Raw genomic sequence first — 18505 nt, forward strand, 5'->3', positions numbered from 1 at the left:
ATCGTCATATAATTTATTCCTATATCTATAACTTTGATTTTTAGAATAGTGCTAGAGATTTTCTTAATTTAAATAATAGCTATTGTTCCCTATGTATTTATTGCCTCGAATAGTAAGTTTTATTAAACAAGGTCGTAGCTAAGGACTACAGAGTAATAATCACACACGTTTAATCATAATGTTTTCCAACTATGATCTTGCTTCAATATCAATTACAGAAATCGTCTTTTAAAAAGCCATATTTCAATAGCCCCTATATAATAAAAGTTTACTAGCAGTATCTACATTAAACCAATTTTATTATGATAATAATAATATTTTATAACTGTTTGTCGATTTCTCTATAGTTAGATAAGGCTTCAAAATTATCAAATTCATGTGTTTTATTTATCTAACGAGTATATTAATATTTACAGAAGATACTTAAAGTGGATATTTAACGCAAAAGTTAAGAACGATGCCTGATTAGTAATTTATAATACCATTAAAGGAAGACAAAAGCCTCGTTATTAATATAAAAAAATGCGGGAAATTAACAAAATATGTTTAATTCTAAACACATTTTCGTTAAATAAAACATTTTAGTTTTATTTTATCTAGCAGCACTTTCTTTTAACCTTGTGATTTGTAACCACAGAATTAAGGTTTTTAATTCTGTGTTTTGTAACCTATCTCCATTTGGCCAGTATCATTTAATATTTGGCGTAATTCTCCTAGCGTTTATTGGGAAAGGGTTTTGAATATTTTGGGTTTTGGTACTTGTCCGCCATTTCATTTTTCTTTAAAATAACAGAAACGCAAACATCTTAAATAAATCAACAATAGGGTTTTGAATAATTAGGCTAACTCACGATATAGTACCTACATAAAAATATGTGGCTGCTTTATTGGAAAAAAATTGGCGGCCTGAATATTTTAGTATGGAACCTAGCTTTACCTACAGTAAAGCTAGGTTCCATACTAAAATATTCAAACATGTCTGCAACTTTTGGTTGTTTTCATACTGCAAGATTTGTTTATGAGATTTACGATTATATTATTAATGCAATACAACAGTTTTTAAGAAGCTTTTCCAACAGATTATATATCTTTTTAAACAGTTTTTAAGAAGCTTTTCCAACAGATTATATATCTTTTTAACCAGCTAATGGTGCCTTTTCTGTTGCACACGAATCTCTAAACTAAGTTGACTAGTCAAAATATAATGCTATCCTTTTCCATAAAGAACACAGTGAAAGGGACAGCACTATTTTTAGACTTGTCAATTCGATACAGTTTAGAGATTTGTATACAACCGAAATGCCACCAATATTTTTATAGGTAGTATTATCCCCAATTGTTAAGGCTATTTTCTTAATAAAACTTTCTATATGTTATGTCGTTAATACACATTATAAATATATATTTGTCTGTCTAACGATATAGGAAGGAATATAGAATATATTATTTTTGTTGGTTTTGGAAGAATTTTATGTCAAAAATATCGTAAAGCCCTAAAATCAAACAAGTCCTAGCGTCTAACGTGCTATAGTCTCTATACAATTATTTCCTATACTAATATGAAGTTGTACTTATTATAAAATTATGCTATATATTTTATATAGCAATTTACAATATCAATTGGGCAATTTATTTATTTTTTAACTATTACTATTCAAGCACTTCAAAAACTCCTTCGGGTGGTATTCGTTATAATTCGAAAGGACGAAATACATTATACTTAATCCTTCTCGCATTACTCTGCGTATAAAAGTCAACAGTTTATAATGACGAAATGTTTCTGCATTTGTTTCATGTCTTCTGTCCTGTCTTATTTTGTAAACAATAATTTCAATATTTTTTAGTAGAACATATGTTTTAAGAAATGTTTTTTTATTTATTTACATATCAGATAAATATATATACAATATACAGTGTATGTTCATAGTAATAGAAAAAAAAATGTGTTAAAAAAATATATATATATAAAAGGTCAGGGGGTACCTCTAACCTACATGAATATTTTTTAAAGTATCCTCATTATTATTTTTATTGTAAATACGAATGTTAGTTTTTTTATGCCTCAACTTCATCAAAAGCAAAAAATACCATAAATTTTATATTTCTTCCAGATGAAAAAAGAGAGATTAAAATAAGAAGGTACTTTTAGTAAATTGAGAACAAAGCGGCATGCAAAAGCTAGTTAGTTCATGGCAATGATAAACTATTGTTCCACAACTTTGTCCTGGGATATAGAAAAATAACTATACCTGCAAAACTTTTATTAAAAATACAGAAAAACCATGTCAGTAGTGTTATCATTTAAAGACAAATGGAGTCACGTATCACGAGGGCAATAGAAAAAAAGATAAAAATAATAATTCCAATCGCGTTCACAATTACGCAGACACATGTAAATGTGTTTTCAGGTCATTGCAAGTCAGTTCTTTAATTTGAGTTACTTTTATTTTAAAATAGAAATATACTTTGCTCTAAATTATAATAAATTCTCTTAGTATAAGTGATGCTTTTTAGAGGTGATTCTTCTCTCTACATGACCTTGTATATAAAATAAATATATTTTTATAAAGAATTTAAATATCATTTTTAGATTTATTATTAAAACATATTTTCGACTAGATAAAGAGATTAATTACATATTTAGCCAGGTAAGAAGAGATGGACTGGGAATAATATCCGGACTCCAAACTTAAGAGTATCATATCAAAATTTGAACTGATTGGCTTACAGCTTAACTTTGATAAATGTGAAATATTTATTCCAAATTCATTTTCGGATGAATCGAAACAGCACATTTTAGAACAATTTAATAACTTGGCTCCCGGCATCAAAGTTTTAAATGATAAATCACTTCGTCTCCTAGGGGCACCTATACTGGAAACGTCAGTCCCACAGTTTATTGAAGATTTAATTTCCCAATTTAGCAACAATTCCGATCGTCTTTTCGAAATTAATCCACATATGGCTCTAACTATTATTCGCTTTTGTTTATTTGTTCCAAAATTTACGTATTTTCTTAGATGCTCACCTCTTTGGAAATTTAATTTTTTAATGGAAAAATTGGATACTTTTATAAAAGATACTCTTGTTAATATTTTAAATTGTCCCATAAGTAATCAGGCATGGACCCAGGCCTCACTTCCGATAGGGTATGGCGGTCTTGGAATTCGCAAAATTTCAAGTGTTTCGCTGCCAGCTTTTCTTTCCTCTGTGTACAGTACACACACTCTTTTTCAAAAAATTATATCCAATTCTTTGGGTTCCATAGAAGTGTCATACTTGGCAGAGGCAAGAAATAGTTGGTCTGCTCTTAGTCCCAGTATTTTGCCGGTTTCTTTTTCTTCACAGAGACAGTGGGACGACATTATTTGCAAAAAAACTTTTGACACACTTTTAGACCAAATGCCATCTAAAAGAGACCGTGCTCGTCTTCTCGCTCTCTCTGCTAAGGAGTCCGGCTACTGGCTACATGCTCTCCCTTCAGCTAACCTGGGCACTATGTTAGACCACACCACTCTATCGGTGGTGATTGGTCTTAGGCTTGGCGCCTCTATAATTCAGCCTCATCGATGCCACTGCGGTGACAGCGTTGACACCTACGGTCACCATGGACTCTCCTGTTCAAGAAGCGCTGGTCGCTTCTCTCGCCATAGCACCATCAACGACATCATCCGACGTTCTCTAGCTACCGCTCACGTACCAGCTGTATTAGAACCTATTGGTTTGGCGCGGAGCGATGGCAAGAGACCTGATGGTATGACGCTCATACCTTGGAGGCTTGGAAGGTCACTTCTTTGGGATGCAACTTGTGTTGATACCCTAGCTGCATCACACATCCAGGCCACTTCGTCAATGGTAGGTGCGGCTGCTTCCAGTGCCGAGCAGGCCAAGAGGCGTAAATATGAAAACCTGGATAGCAGCTTCATTTTTGTGCCTTTTGGTGTAGAGACTTTGGGACCGTGGGGTCCGGAGGCAAGAGCCCTTTTCAAAGAATTATCGAAAAGGGTTATCGAGTCTACCGGTGATCCTAGAGCGGGCAGTTACCTTGGCCAACGAATTAGTTTGGCCATCCAGAGGGGAAATGCTGCCAGCATCTTAGGAACTGTGCCTCGCTGCGGTGGTTTCGAGGACGTTTTAGATTTTATTTAGTTTTTAAATAGTTTATTTTAGACTCCAAACTGACCCTTTCAAAACAGAGTAGAGTTGGTAGAGATTAATAAGTTTGGCCGGGAAATTTTATATTTCTTTGAAAGATACACTATACACTGTTGATCTATTAATCGACTATTTTAATATCTTAATACTTTATGTTTGCTCTAACACTTATATTTATAACACCCTACTAGCCATCAATGTAGTATAAGCGTATTAGACTGTTTATGAAACGAACAGAGTTTATAACAACAATAACAAGTTTTTTCAAGTATTTATATACAAATAGTCTATTTTATCTTACCTGTTTAAAATTTAAACAATTTTTGCATTTCTTTTTAGTAGAAAATCTTTTTTGAAAATATCAATACAGCTTGTAAGACAGGTAAGAACAATAAACAGGTAAACAAGTGGCGAAAGATTTTAACGTCAAATTAAAATGTACCTAATTCAATAGTTTTAGAGTCGCAAAATACAGATTTTGCGACTATTCATTTTCAGTAATTTTTTTTTTACAAGCGTCTGCTGAAGAAATTTTAAGTTTTAAAACAATGCTAACAAGTTCAATTTTACTTTGACGATACTGTGTTTCGTTACCCAATAACAAGTTATATACTAAGGGCATATGTGTAAAGAGTATATAGTGAGTCAACTGCCTGACAGGTTAACGAAACGAGGAGTGGGGGGCCCCCACTCGCATGCTGAGACTCTCGATGTTGACTCACTATACATTAATTACTAATATGCTCAGGGTACAGTAATCCAATAGCGGGAGTAAAGCTGTACATATAACACTGGAGCTGTATAATAGCTGTACCACGAACTAGAAGCTATACAAGAGAGGTATACCTATACACAGGTTCAATAAAGTATTTACTCTTTTTGAAACTTAATGCTAGTGCATATCGACGTGGGAAAGAATATTACTGTAATATATTAAAGATATTTTATTCAATTTAAGAAATGAAATATTACTTGCTTTTAACAGTCAAGGAAATGATGGGAAGGAAACCTGCGTGCCTAAGAGTTTAGAATGTCTCCGCCCTTGAAGAATGGGCTAGCGTGGCGGCGGCCCTAAACCTTTGAGACCCAGGCATGTGAGTGGGCCGGTATGTCTATATTGTTTAGAATTATAACGATTTTGGTCAGCATACGAAATAAACTTAAAATTAGAATCACCAACTACATACAATGCAGTTTCTGATTCAAATGACTTAAACAAAGTGGGTTCCGGCATTTTTCTTTTCACTGCAAATATGCTTTCCCAGATCCATAAATAAATACCTCATGATAGATTAAATTCTAAAAAGTTTATCAAACTAAAAATCAACGTATGTCAATATGCTAATATTGAGCATGGCTGTAGTCTCGATATAATAAAGCCGCCAAGTAGAGCGATGACCCCCGCGGCGAGGATACGTCACGCGCGCAGTCTTGCGTTGCCGCTGGCGCATGCAGCGCGCGCGCAATCGTACCTAAACGTATTAGCGTAAACTGTTTAATGTTTTACAAACCAGGCAGGCCACTAGGCTCCACTAAAGCCTATTTTTTCGTACCTGTCCTTTAATATAAACAATGTTTTCGTTAGCTTAAAGCTTATTATAAAAAAAAACACAAATCTATTTTATTTTGTTTTGTTTTTTATTTTTCAACACTTGCTTTTAAGTATATTTTAAAACATACTTTACACAAGGAACGAAAAGATTGTTTACATTATGAAACAGACCTACTATAAATTAATGATTTTTTTAAGTTTTAAATCAATACAAACATTATTATTGCGTTCCATAATTCCATCAGATATCATTTTCATCAAGCCAACCCATAAGTTTATTTGTTTGTACGTGCGAAACTAAGGAAGGAATAAAATATGTTTTTGCAATTGATAGCTGAATTTTAAAGCATGGTAAATTAATAACACGTGTCAACTCTAAGGAGTCGAGAAAACGAAGAAATAGCATAAGTGACCGATGCGTTGCGGTGGTATATTACGTAGAATATCGAAGAAAAGTTTTATGGGAATAACTCCATCCACTCCACTTAACTCCATGGGGCCCATGCTTTATAGCCTTGTTGACTGCGGGATCACCTGCATTTGCAGCCTTTCAAACATTATTATAAGTTTCTCGCAAATAAATCATTTTATTTTAACGAAATCATGGGAAGAAACCTGCCCTGCCTTGCCTAGCTAGAGGTTTTTATTTTTTAATGTTTATAGCCCAGCGCGTGACTGCATTCACACCTGATGGTAAGTGTGGATGGTGGTGTGTGTGTGGTGGTGGAGCGCACTTAGGTTAGCGCGCTTTAAGTCAATAAAGTTAGCTGCCTCGATTGGATTTGTTGATTGGTTTGGTTTAAGCTTAGCACTAGGAACATACAACAAAGTCGGAAGAATACGCATTTATACTGGATTCAGAGACTGGAAGAGAAATATTACTACAAAAAAAGATTATATATATACATATATATATATATATATATACCGTCATTGAGTAGGCTTCAGGGCAGCTAGCTTGCGGCCTCGCGTGCGCGCCTCCTGTCTTGATGTTGTGTACTCGAACCATAACACGTTGGGTATCAGTGTTGTGTCACGTATCATCAACATTTCACATAGTTTACTGAAATAACAATATGGCACACATTTCATAATACCGCATAGACCTATTGATTTATTTTAAGAATTAGTGTTCTGCTGCGTCTGAAGTGTAATTGAATTTTATTCAAACTACACTAAAATAAAAAATTTCAAATAATTTTTTTAAAAAGCACTCAGCCCGCGATGGATATGCCCGCTGTTTCAAAATTTGTACTTGCTTATAAAATTAATATACATAGAATTCTAAATTATATTTGTAATAAAGTTATATTTGGTGCAATGCAGTGCAGCTTAAGATAAAGAAGAATGGGAATAATATTTATATTTGGCTTGGCTTAACATGATGCCAAACCATGCAAGGCAAAAATACCCTACAAAATGCTGCACTGTGTCCATCAACCTGAGGTATTGAGCCTCATGTGTCTGTAATTAAACCGGCAACCATGCTTTTCAGAGCGGAACATAGCAATGCAGCTTGCGGCAGTAATAAGTATGGCAGTAGTACTCTCCCCAGACAAGCTCTCGTCACTAAAAGCTCTACTACTTCTACATACTATATCATACTTATGATAGTTCATTAAAATATAAATAAACAAATAAATATTGCAATATAACAACTATACTTACAGGGACACCATTTGTGGGAATAGTGGTGTTAAAATTCTATGAACCACCGTAAACCATGCAGTGGCAAATATAAATCCAACAATAGCACCAACGACTACTTGCGCTGTTGTGTGATAGTGAAGATATACTCTGCCAGCACTTACAATTAAAGCAAGAGTAAAACAGCTACCTACTATAATAACTCTCCATAGTGCTGATATAATGCTGTTATTGTTTATATGATGCAACCTGAAACCAAAAAGCAACATTTTATTATTTGTTCAAAAGCTTCCCATCAAATAACTCTGAGGTGATCATAGTTGCATATAGTGGAATATTTTAGCAGGATTTAATAATACTAATACTAATAACAAGATTTAAATTTTCTGTGAACCACTGATGAAAAATCAAGATATATTGGACATCATGCCAATATACCATAATATAATTGAATTATGCTTACCTTATAACAAAGAAATAAAGGACATAAATGCTAAAAAACCAAACAAATTGAGAGTGTGATGATGGCATTCCATATTCATTATACAGGTGCCCCCTGATCAGTGGCCTAGACTCACATATTAAATGCTTTAATATTATGTTTAACACTTCATTGATTAGTGTTCCAATGAAGAAAGATATCTGTAACAAACACAAAACCTCTTAAATTTAATTCAGAATACTTAAATTCACTACCAGCAAACAGAACTTCCAAGGGATTTTAAATTTCTGTACAAAACAAAAATAAACCTATGAAAAATATAGGTAATTAACTCTTCTACCCTTTCTAGATAAGCATGGGCTCCTCTCAGACTGCATTGGGACTTACCATCAAGTGAAATGGTAGTATAGCACATAGATGCCATTAAAGTGTTTCAGTGTTTATCATAAAATGGGGCAATAACAACAATTATGAAAATCACAACCTAATTATCACAACTTCCTGAACAAAAATAAAAATTCTTAAACACCTCCCACTCCAACTTATATATGTATATGCCATAAACCAAAACTTAATACGTTTTCTGTAAGGAAATTCTAAGTAGCATCTTGGATTTTATATAAATGCTTGACTTCCATGCCTCAGAGAGCACATTCAACCTGCAGTTCTGGCTCTAACTTCAATAACTATTTTTAACAACAATTTTTAAACAGGCAGCATACTTAGACTAATATCCTAAACCCTCACTCTTGTGAAAAAGGACTGTGCACATCAATGGGACTTAAAAAGGTTGTGAATAACATGCCATTAAAATCTATTGTTGATTACTAATGTGATATTTAATACTCACTGTATGCAAGTCTCTTCGAAATAAAATTAGAGTGACAAATCCAGCCCCAATACCAAATGGAGCTAAACTTGTTAAGGCAAAAAATTTGCCTAACAAATCGCCTGCAACACAATTTCAATTTTTAATTGCAAACGGTAACAAATGAATTTCTAGTCATGCATAAACAATATCTTAAGTAAAATTACTAAGTACCCTTTGGATATTCAACCAAAGTAAGTGAAAGAGGTTGCCACTCGATTTCACCATTCTTCAAAAAATCTTCGGTCACTGGCTTTGCTGTATTATCCATATTGCTTCCCTTTCAAGTCAAAATGGGAAAATACATTTGTCATTCATACAATTCAATTGAGGTTACTAAAAGCATTTATAATAATAAAATTACAACATTGGCGAACACAAAAACACAGGACGAAAAGTTCAACAACCGTATGAAGTTATGAACTGTCAAATTGGTGACAACCCCCAATACTGTCAAAGTCAATGAATAGAGAATATAGAGGAGCTAACTGTATAATCTCGACGTTAATACGAATTGTATACAAATCAGTGAAATCAAAATACACTGTTGTTTGTCTATAGTCTGTGTAATTATCTTTTGCCCTTTCGCCGTTCGCCTTGGCCAAGTGCTTTTCTTTTTCTTTTGTCATATTATTTCATATTATGTGGTTCCGTAATCTAACATCAAAATAAAGAAAGATTTGTAGAACATAAGTGAAAAAACGTGCTTTACATCGAAGAATAATAAATAGAATGGCAGAGTCAGAAGTTGGGGACATGTATATCACAATAGATGATATAATTCCTAAAAGTCCCGAAAGGTATGTAATTGTTGACCTTTTGTACTCCCGAACCCCAAGCCAAAACCCAAGCATTAAATGACTGAATTTTACTTGTATCGATTTCTGTAGCAAGTTGAACGCGTTGTTTGATATATCCGTAATCTTCCCAAATCATGACCTACTTCCAGGACAACAACCTACCTACTACCAAACCATTCTAAATAGCTAGCTGTTTAGAATGGTAACTCTATTTAAAAAAACAATAATGTTGAAATACACATTGTTGTTACACATATACATATTTCAATTAGCTATGGTACGGCTATGGCGACTTAAACGATAGGAATGCTTTTGTCTTGCGGGAATCGAACTATTGCAGGGATGAAAATTATTCTACCTATACATTTAGTGATCAAGGTATCTGTGTACTAAATTTTATTCTAATCTAAAGTAAGGTTAGGAGTAGATGAAAAAATTAGTCATCAATCAAACATCCATCCAATAACAAAGTTTCACATTCATAATAATATTGTGACTATTTCAAGAAAATAAACATTTATATATTTTTTGCCATTAAAATATTTGACAAATCTAGTATATTAGTAATCACAGTTACATATTATAATTATATTATTATAAATTATTACTATATATTATTATTACATTGACAATAAATGCAATGCTATGGTATGCAATTACCTGTAATTAAGCTTAATTTTTATTTTTTCTAGGCTGGCTGAAGAAAAAAAAGAGAGTGGAAATCATTACTACAAGGTACAAAATTATAAGGATGCATTGACCAAGTATGAAGAAGCAATTAAGTTATGCCCAGAAAATGCAGCATATTATGGCAACAGAGCTGCATGTTACATGATGCTTGCAATGTATAAGAAAGCTCTTGAAGACTCACAGAAAGCTGTTGCTCTTGATCCCACATACACCAAAGGTTACATACGGATGGCAAAATGTTACATTGCACTGGGTACATATGATTTTAATATAAACTAACTTTTTTTAAACTTACTTGTGCCCTGTGTTTTTACCCCCACTACCTACAGGAAACAGCATACTTCGTAGTCTACAACATTCCTCAATATTTCAGCAATCTAATGTAAAGATTCATTCAATCATAGTGTAAGTTCCAGATAAACAAACATACAAAATAAACATATTTTAATAAATCTTTTCTTTTAAACAGAGTTACATAAAATAGTCAAAACAATTATATAGCTATTTATCCCCTCCCAAGAGTACTGTTTATTATATATATAAGTATATATTTTAAATATATATAATATTATATATATTTATAATAATATTATATATTTGTAGGTTTATAATAATTTTACACCACCGGTTTGTTTTGAATCATGTTTTCCTAATACTAAAGTTGCCTAGTAGAGATTGCTACTAAGCAAAAAGGCCACCTTTTGTATTCTAATCCAACCATTGTGTTTCTCTCTTTTCATCCTAATTTAAGAGAGTACAATAAAAAAAATCCTGCTGCTGGACTTTTGTGGAAAAGTATCCTATATCCTAATTTGTTGTGTAAACTCAAATTAATCAATTTTAATTCATTCTGTAGTTTTGGTGTGTTGCATTGGGTTCAGTATGAGTTATCAAGAGCCATTGCAGTTTTATTACATTTATAGATTATAAATTAATTAATGGTACTTATTTCTTGATTTACTAGTAAGTTAATTATCATGGCCACATAAAATGAAATGTCAAACTGGGTGCACATTGATTTCAAGGTGGACTGTCTACAGTGACCTACCATTATATACTATAAATGAAGGAAAAAGAGTTCTGAAGACCACTAAATCATTTAAAGATACCTTTTTGCCATTATTCTCTAGTCACTAGTTGCGACTGATTCCTAGATTGGATCAAATATTGGATTGATAAACTTCATCATGCATACTAAGCCTTTTAATGAGACACTACTGATGGTCACTGGCCTATTCTCAGGAGAGAAGGCTTAAGTGAGACACACACTATCCAGTCGCACACACACCATAGTGAGCTACATGCTATACACTGTATCAATGAGATTGGTAATTCAGTTGTTGCAGTCCAGAGACCTAGTTTGTTTCTTATTTTTTGTTAATCACAAAAAGTCATTTGTATTTTTAAACTCTAATGTAAAAAACAGCATTATTAGTAATTAATCAAAATAAGTAATGACTGAAATTTTGGTCTGCTGGCTTTATAAGGGTAAAGAATTAAATACATAATATAATTAATTAAGATTTGCAATGGTCTGTAGAAAAAAGATAGCACTTTTTAATGTGCACATGTAAATTTAGTAAGGTTACAGATTTATGTACAGCAGAATTGGCACCATTGTCTTAAGACTATTTATGTAGGTGGCTATGAGTCAACAATAGAAAAAAGGAGATTGCATCAACACACTTTTTCTATCATTGTTCACAACTTACAGTTAGACATCTGAGTAAATGAGTTATTGATCTACCCCTGAACATGAGTAACTTTTATAAAAAACTAATTATTTATGCAAAGAACAAAGTACAATTGTTTTATTTATTATATAAATACTTTTTTATTATTCTTAGATTATAATAATAGTGATTGCCATGATGGCTAATGGCTATCACAGATATATTAATGAGATTCTTAAAGTTTTCTGGTTTTCCAATGGGTATGATCATCCTTAACGGGCGGCAGATTTAACTGTCCACAACCAGGTTCATATATCCTTAAGAATACAAACATAAACAGCTAATTATAGGTAGACAAGCCATTTCTTACCATTGTTGTATCAGACCTAGTGACAAGATCTTACTAATAAATACATATATTAATGAAATAGTAAAATATAAGTGTTTTTTTTAAATCAATATAATGTTTAAGCAAAATATATTTTATTTTCCTATGTAGGTGATATGTCTGGAGCTGAACAAGCAATTAAAAATGCTAGTGAACTTGGCGGTGAAGACTGTACTGCCAATGAACGCAGTGCACTGGCTTCATTGCGACGGCTGCACGATGATGCCCAACGGGCCATGGACGCACAAGACTACCGACGTGTTGTCTTCTGCATGGATCGATGCCTTGAATACAGTCCCTCATGTTCAAAGTAAGAAGTTTTCATTAAAATTATTGTACATAATTTAATATATGGTTATAATTTTAGTGGAGAAAAAAAAACATTGTTTAGGTTATTTATATAATAGTTAAATAGAAACAATGCTGTTCATTATTTACGGAAATACAGGAGAAATCAAATTACTCTTTATAACATTAAGTATTCTGTATCTTTGCACAATCGTTTTTGTAGTTCCCTTGTTAACTATATGTAACAAGGATGTGGTCAAATTTTGATAATAAGTAATGTAATCTTTATTTAGTGTAGCTTCCTGAATGGAATTGTAACATATTATGTTATTAATTAGGTAAAAAAGTTTTCATGGATATGATGTCAAATGTCACAAAAAGATGGTGATACAATTTTACTAAAAAATTAATTATTACGCAAATCATCATTAGTTATAATATATTTTGCCATTGTCAAACCGTAAAATATGTACGTATTAGGAATTGAGAATTCATTATATACTACGGCGTATAGACCAAGCGAGCGCACCAGGTAACCTTGTACTTCCGTCTTGACAGAAACATTAAACTGAATACAGCAAGCTTATTAGTAGTTATTTTAGTAAATAGTCGGTCTGGCATGATTATGTCGAACAGGTAAAAGGTTAATAGTACAATTACGACGTAGTTCTATCGCGCGCCGTGATAGGTCTTGAACATTCTAAGAGAGGGCGCGTATTTGTGGGTCGAATTCGTTTAAATTTTTGTTACGTATTACGGAAAAATGTTTATGTGATGAACATGAATGTTTTTCAGTGGCTGTGTATTTATTTGTTTATTATAAATATTTATGTATATTATTCTTAAAAAATATTCATCAGTTATCCGAATCCCCATAACACAAGCTACGCTTACTTTGGGGCTAGCTGGCGATGTGTGTAATGTCGTAATATATTCATTTATTTACATTATTAGATTCTTATTAATTTCATAACTATTATGAGAAAAACGGATTAGAAGTGATCATTCAAAATTGCAAAAGCGGCTGCGGCAATTTAACACGGAGATTCCGAAACTGTGGATGCAAATAACTGTTACATTTAATTAACACAATCTTGAAGATGAAATGAAATTGTTACATGTTATGTATATTAGAGAATAGAACTTTACATATTTTTTTATTCAGAACAAAACTTACAAAAGCTGAATGTTTGGCTATGCTTGGGCGATGTCAAGAATCACAAGAGATAGCTAACGATTGCTTACGATTCGATAGTTTCGATACTGAAGCACTTTATGTGAGAGGATTGTGTCTTTATTTTGAGGTATGCTATTTTTTTTTAAACTATTATATCAATTAATAGTTACTGTAAACAATTTTTTCATATGAATGTAAACAAATTTTTCATATTAATATATATTTTCAGGATAAGGATGAGCAAGCTTTTAAGCATTTCCAACAAGTGTTACGACTTGCACCAGATCATAAGAAAGCCATTGCAGCATACAAAAAGGCTAAATTGTTGAAACAAAAGAAAGAAGAAGGTTTATTTTTATTCTATTTATATATATGCACCCAGTTATTCCAGCCATATGGGTGATGTTTTATTTTGAGACACTAAGCAGTTGTATGACTAAAATCCTACAATAAAAGTTATAAAATACTTTAGGGCATGCTTTTACGCATGTATGAAGTGCGCGTCATTGCTACCTTGATCGCCCAATATACACTGTGTTAAACAACTCCTAGCCAAGAAATTGCTACTTTTCCCGGCAACCGGTATTCGTTGGGTATAATAGAATAGATAGTGGCGATCATAGCAGATCGGCAACATCGATGTGGCAGTGGGATTCTATCACAGCGAACACGCCAAGAAAAAGTTACTCCCTGGCGCAACAGTGAGCCCTGTGAATTTAAGTAGGAGGTCCCGGGTTCGATTCCCGGCAGAGGCAATTTGGGAATTTATAATTTCCTAATTTTCTCTGGTCTGGTCTGGTGGGCTTTGGCCGTGGCTAGTTACCACCCCACCGACAAAGAGGTGCCCCTTAACGATTTACTGTTTGTATGACTACAATACTCCCTAACAGGTTAGGCCACCACCATCTTAGATTGCATCATAACTCACCACCATGTGAGATTGCAGTCAAGGGCTAACTTGTATTGGAATTTAAAAAAAAGTTTCTTCTTGATTTTAATCACCTTCACTATGTTTGGTTTATAGGTAACGAAGCATTCAAAATGGGCAGATGGCAGGAAGCTTTAACTCTTTACAACGAAGCATTAACTATTGATAAAACGAATAAGAAGGTTAACGCTAAACTATACTTTAACAAAGCGACCGTGTGCTCAAAGTTAAATCAAACTAAACAGGCTGCAGAGGCCTGTACATCAGCTCTAGAACTCGATGACAGTTATGTGAAAGCATTACTAAGACGCGCCAAATGTTACACTGAACTCGGAGAGTACGAGGACGCTGTCAAAGATTATGAAAGACTTTACAAAATTGACAAAAGTAAAGAGAACAAGCAAATGCTACATGAGGCCAAATTAATTCTTAAGAAATCGAAACGCAAGGACTACTATAAAATTCTTGGAATTGACAAAACTGCATCCGATGATGACATCAAAAAGGCCTATAGGTAAGTTTTATAATTTTGCATTAATTATAAATAGTTATACTTCGAGGTCCTTTAACCTCTCTTATGAGGAGGGAGGCTTTATACAACCCGATTTTGGTGGTTTTTTTTTTTAATTTGATAGGTATTAACTTAAAGTTGGTCTCTCCCCAAATAATTAATTTGGGGATTTCTAGCATGATGCTCATCCACAATGCAGCTAATTGCTCACTTTTTGTTTTTTACCAGTGGAATTCTATCTCAAGGTCTTATTGTTCACTACAAGGCACAGTTCTCCTCCCATAATGAGATGGGGTTTTAGGCCGTAGTGGATAGGAGCTCAACTTAACTTTCGGGAGGCCGAGTTCGAGCCCCTAGTACTTACCTCTGACTTTTCAGTTAAGTCAAGTTATGTGCGTTTTATGTAATTATAATATCGCTTGCTTCAACGGTGAAGGAAAACATCGTGAGGAAACCTGCGTGCCTGAGTGTTCTCCATAATGTTCTCTAATGTGTCGAGTCCACCAATCCGCACTGGGCTGACTGGTGTTCTACGACCTCAATCCCTTCTCATCGTCGGAGGAGACCCGTGATCTGTAGTTGGCCGGTAATGGGTTGATATGATGATGATGATGATAATTAATGATGATGATGATTAAGACGATGAATGATTGAATCACAGGAAGCGGGCCTTGGTGCACCATCCGGACCGACACGCGGACGCAACGGACGTAGAACGCCGCGAGCAAGAGCGCCGCTTCAAGGAAGTGGGCGAGGCGTACGGCGTGCTCAGTGACCCCAAGAAACGCGTGCGCTACGACCGTGGGCAAGACCTGGACGAAGACGGCTTTGGCATGTCCGGTTAGTGCACCAGATTAGATAGAAATAGGTGTAACTTTGCCGATTTCAATGATAAACAATCAACCAAATGAATTGAGGGGTATCTACTACCTACTCAATGAATTTGAAAGAGTAGTACCTACTACTCAGTGGTGTGCATAGAGGGTATGTACAGGGTATGCAGATGATATTAACTTTAAAAAACCTCCAGTACAGGTTATCAAAAACATAAGAATAGGCATTGTAAAGTTATAAAAAGCCTACCCTGAAGTTTTAATAACTTTTACTAGAGATTTTCTTCATTTTATATAATCTGCATAACCTGTGCATTCCCTCTATGCACGCCACTGCTACTACTCAATTCTTGCATTTTAGTTTCTTAAAGTAATAATTTACGGACCAAGCGGGTGTCCCACAATGATAAATTAAAAATCCCATCGCCTATAAACGGGGCAGTGGCGTGCATAATGGGTATGCACAGGGTATGCAGATGATAAAAAATTAAGAAAATCTCTAGTAAAAGTTATTAACTTTAGGGTAGGCTTTTTATAACTTAAGAAGCCCATTCTTATGTTTTTGATAACCCGTACTGGAGATTTTTTAAAGTTAATATCATCTGCCTGCTTGGTTATGTATATTATAAGTATGTATGTATATTATTCAATGAAATATTCATTTCATCTTAGTACCCATAACACAAGCTACGCTTACTTTAGGGCTAGATGGCGATGTGTGTATTGTCGTAGTATATATATATATATTTATATTAGTACATACCTTTTTTTTGTTTTTTTTTTTGGCGTGGTGAAAAAGCTTTATTCCGACCCTTGGGCAGGATGGAGGTTATGTGGGACTCCCACCTCTAAAGGGGGTTATACCCGAACTAAAAAACACCATGGCATGTCTCTCTTGTTGGCTTTGTTAGACACCCGGGCAACCTGTTGTATACCGCACGGACGAACCTGTGCATACCCTGTATGCACGCTACAGAAACAGGGCAACACTAAGAAGGGCATGCCAGGTGTGAAGGTTTTAAGCATCATGTGCCTGAAACTTCACTGGCAACCGCGGCCTTCAGACCGGAACACAGCATTGCAGCAATACTGATTTGCGGCAGAAATTAACATAGCGGTAGTAATTATAATTATTAATTCCTGGACGAGCGTTTTCACAACAAACTCTTCTACTTCTAAACTACTACTACTCGTGCAACGTGAAGACCCAACTATTGAATCCAAATTTTTAATTTTCGTTTTTAATTTCAGATATGGATCCGAACATGGCATTCCAGACACACTTCAACCGTGGCGCCCAACATTTTGACTTCAGTGCTGGAAATGCATTCCAAGGATCTGCATTCAGCTTCCAGTTTGGATAAAAAAAATGTATAAATAAAAATCTGATTACAAAACGAAAATTATGAATCTTTAAAAAAAGAAATACGTCTCTAAATTTGTCATTCCATATTTATTAAAAATAAGATTGTAAACGTCAAATTGCTTAATTTATAGGAAATATCACCTGACCGCTAAAAATACCAAAATAAACCAAAAATAAACGTAGATTTTTTTCATTCGCCTTGCCTCAATTAAAGAAATTAATTAATTAATTAATGTTATATAACTTTAAAATATCGTATGCGCTATTTTATCAATCATTATTAGTTGAATAAACAATTATAGCGGGTTTTTTGCGCATGGTCCACTTTTGTTTCTAGACTGATTTTATAAAATTACTTATACTTTATAATAATAGAAATAATATACCATCATTTCTTCAATAGGATTAATATAATTTGCCATAGGGGACCATTGCCAAATAATTTTAACAAATTAAAAAATTTTTAATCATTACGACCATCACAGTAAGTATAATTCGATTTTTTTCAACTTAATTAAATTATTCAAATAAAGTTAACTTGTTTTACTTAACAAGCTGTTCGTGATAGTGAGCAAAATAATTGCAAACTAAAACTATCTTTGATTAATCGACTCTAGCAAAAAAAAACTTAGTAAAAAAATTATAATAAAAGTTTCATAACTTCAATATGAACACAGAAAATTTTATGCTACACTCAGATAATCTATTTTTATTGGCCTAGTAAAACAAAGTTATTATTACAATAAGAGGTTAGATTTTTATTCATAAAAATTAGTGTTTTATGGTATATAAAAGCCCAAATGCGTTATACATATTGTACCTCCCGGAAACTTGGAACAGCTAGGTAAATTAAAATAAGTTATTTTGTCAAAAAGTCACGAGTCCACGAAGATAGTTTTAAATAAAGAACGACTTAATCCAAACTTTCCAACCTTATGTGGAGAGAAAAAATGCAATGTCCGGAATAGTTTTATTGTAGCATTTAATTTATATCAGTTTGTTCTTTAGAAATTTAAGAGTACTAGATCTGGGTGGAGTGGGATCGCACTCGTTAATAATCTATGGGCCAGTAATGAAAAGTGAATGAAAGTACATCTTCCTTTCACTCTCGCGATGTGAATTGGATCGTTTTCGTTTGACTACGTCCAAATGTGGTGCAGGTTTGAATACACGGGGCGTTTATGCAC

The 18505-nt window shown here is 33.7% G+C and overlaps 2 protein-coding genes across 2 annotated transcripts; one reads left to right on the top strand and one right to left on the bottom strand.

Moving 5' to 3' along the window:
- Positions 1-4178: 4178 nt before the first annotated feature.
- On the bottom strand, positions 4179-9055 carry LOC120637469 (dolichyldiphosphatase 1-like). The gene is made up of 6 exons (XM_039909332.1): positions 8839-9055; positions 8647-8747; positions 7818-7996; positions 7376-7603; positions 6636-6770; positions 4179-5627 (listed from the first exon to the last, which is right to left on the bottom strand). Exons 1-5 carry the CDS (start codon positions 8933-8935, stop codon positions 6638-6640), a joined length of 738 nt encoding a protein of 245 aa, XP_039765266.1. The 5' UTR covers positions 8936-9055; the 3' UTR covers positions 4179-5627; positions 6636-6637.
- Positions 9056-9396: 341 nt separating this feature from the next.
- Positions 9397-17511, top strand: LOC120636060 (dnaJ homolog subfamily C member 7). Its single transcript, XM_039907334.1, has 8 exons — positions 9397-9464; positions 10157-10407; positions 12327-12525; positions 13669-13807; positions 13910-14027; positions 14705-15122; positions 15781-15959; positions 17204-17511. Exons 1-8 carry the CDS (start codon positions 9397-9399, stop codon positions 17314-17316), a joined length of 1485 nt encoding a protein of 494 aa, XP_039763268.1. The 3' UTR covers positions 17317-17511.
- Positions 17512-18505: the final 994 nt, after the last annotated feature.

This window comes from Pararge aegeria, chromosome 3 (genome assembly GCF_905163445.1).
Source record: "Pararge aegeria chromosome 3, ilParAegt1.1, whole genome shotgun sequence".
NCBI classification, from domain to species: domain Eukaryota; kingdom Metazoa; phylum Arthropoda; class Insecta; order Lepidoptera; family Nymphalidae; genus Pararge; species Pararge aegeria.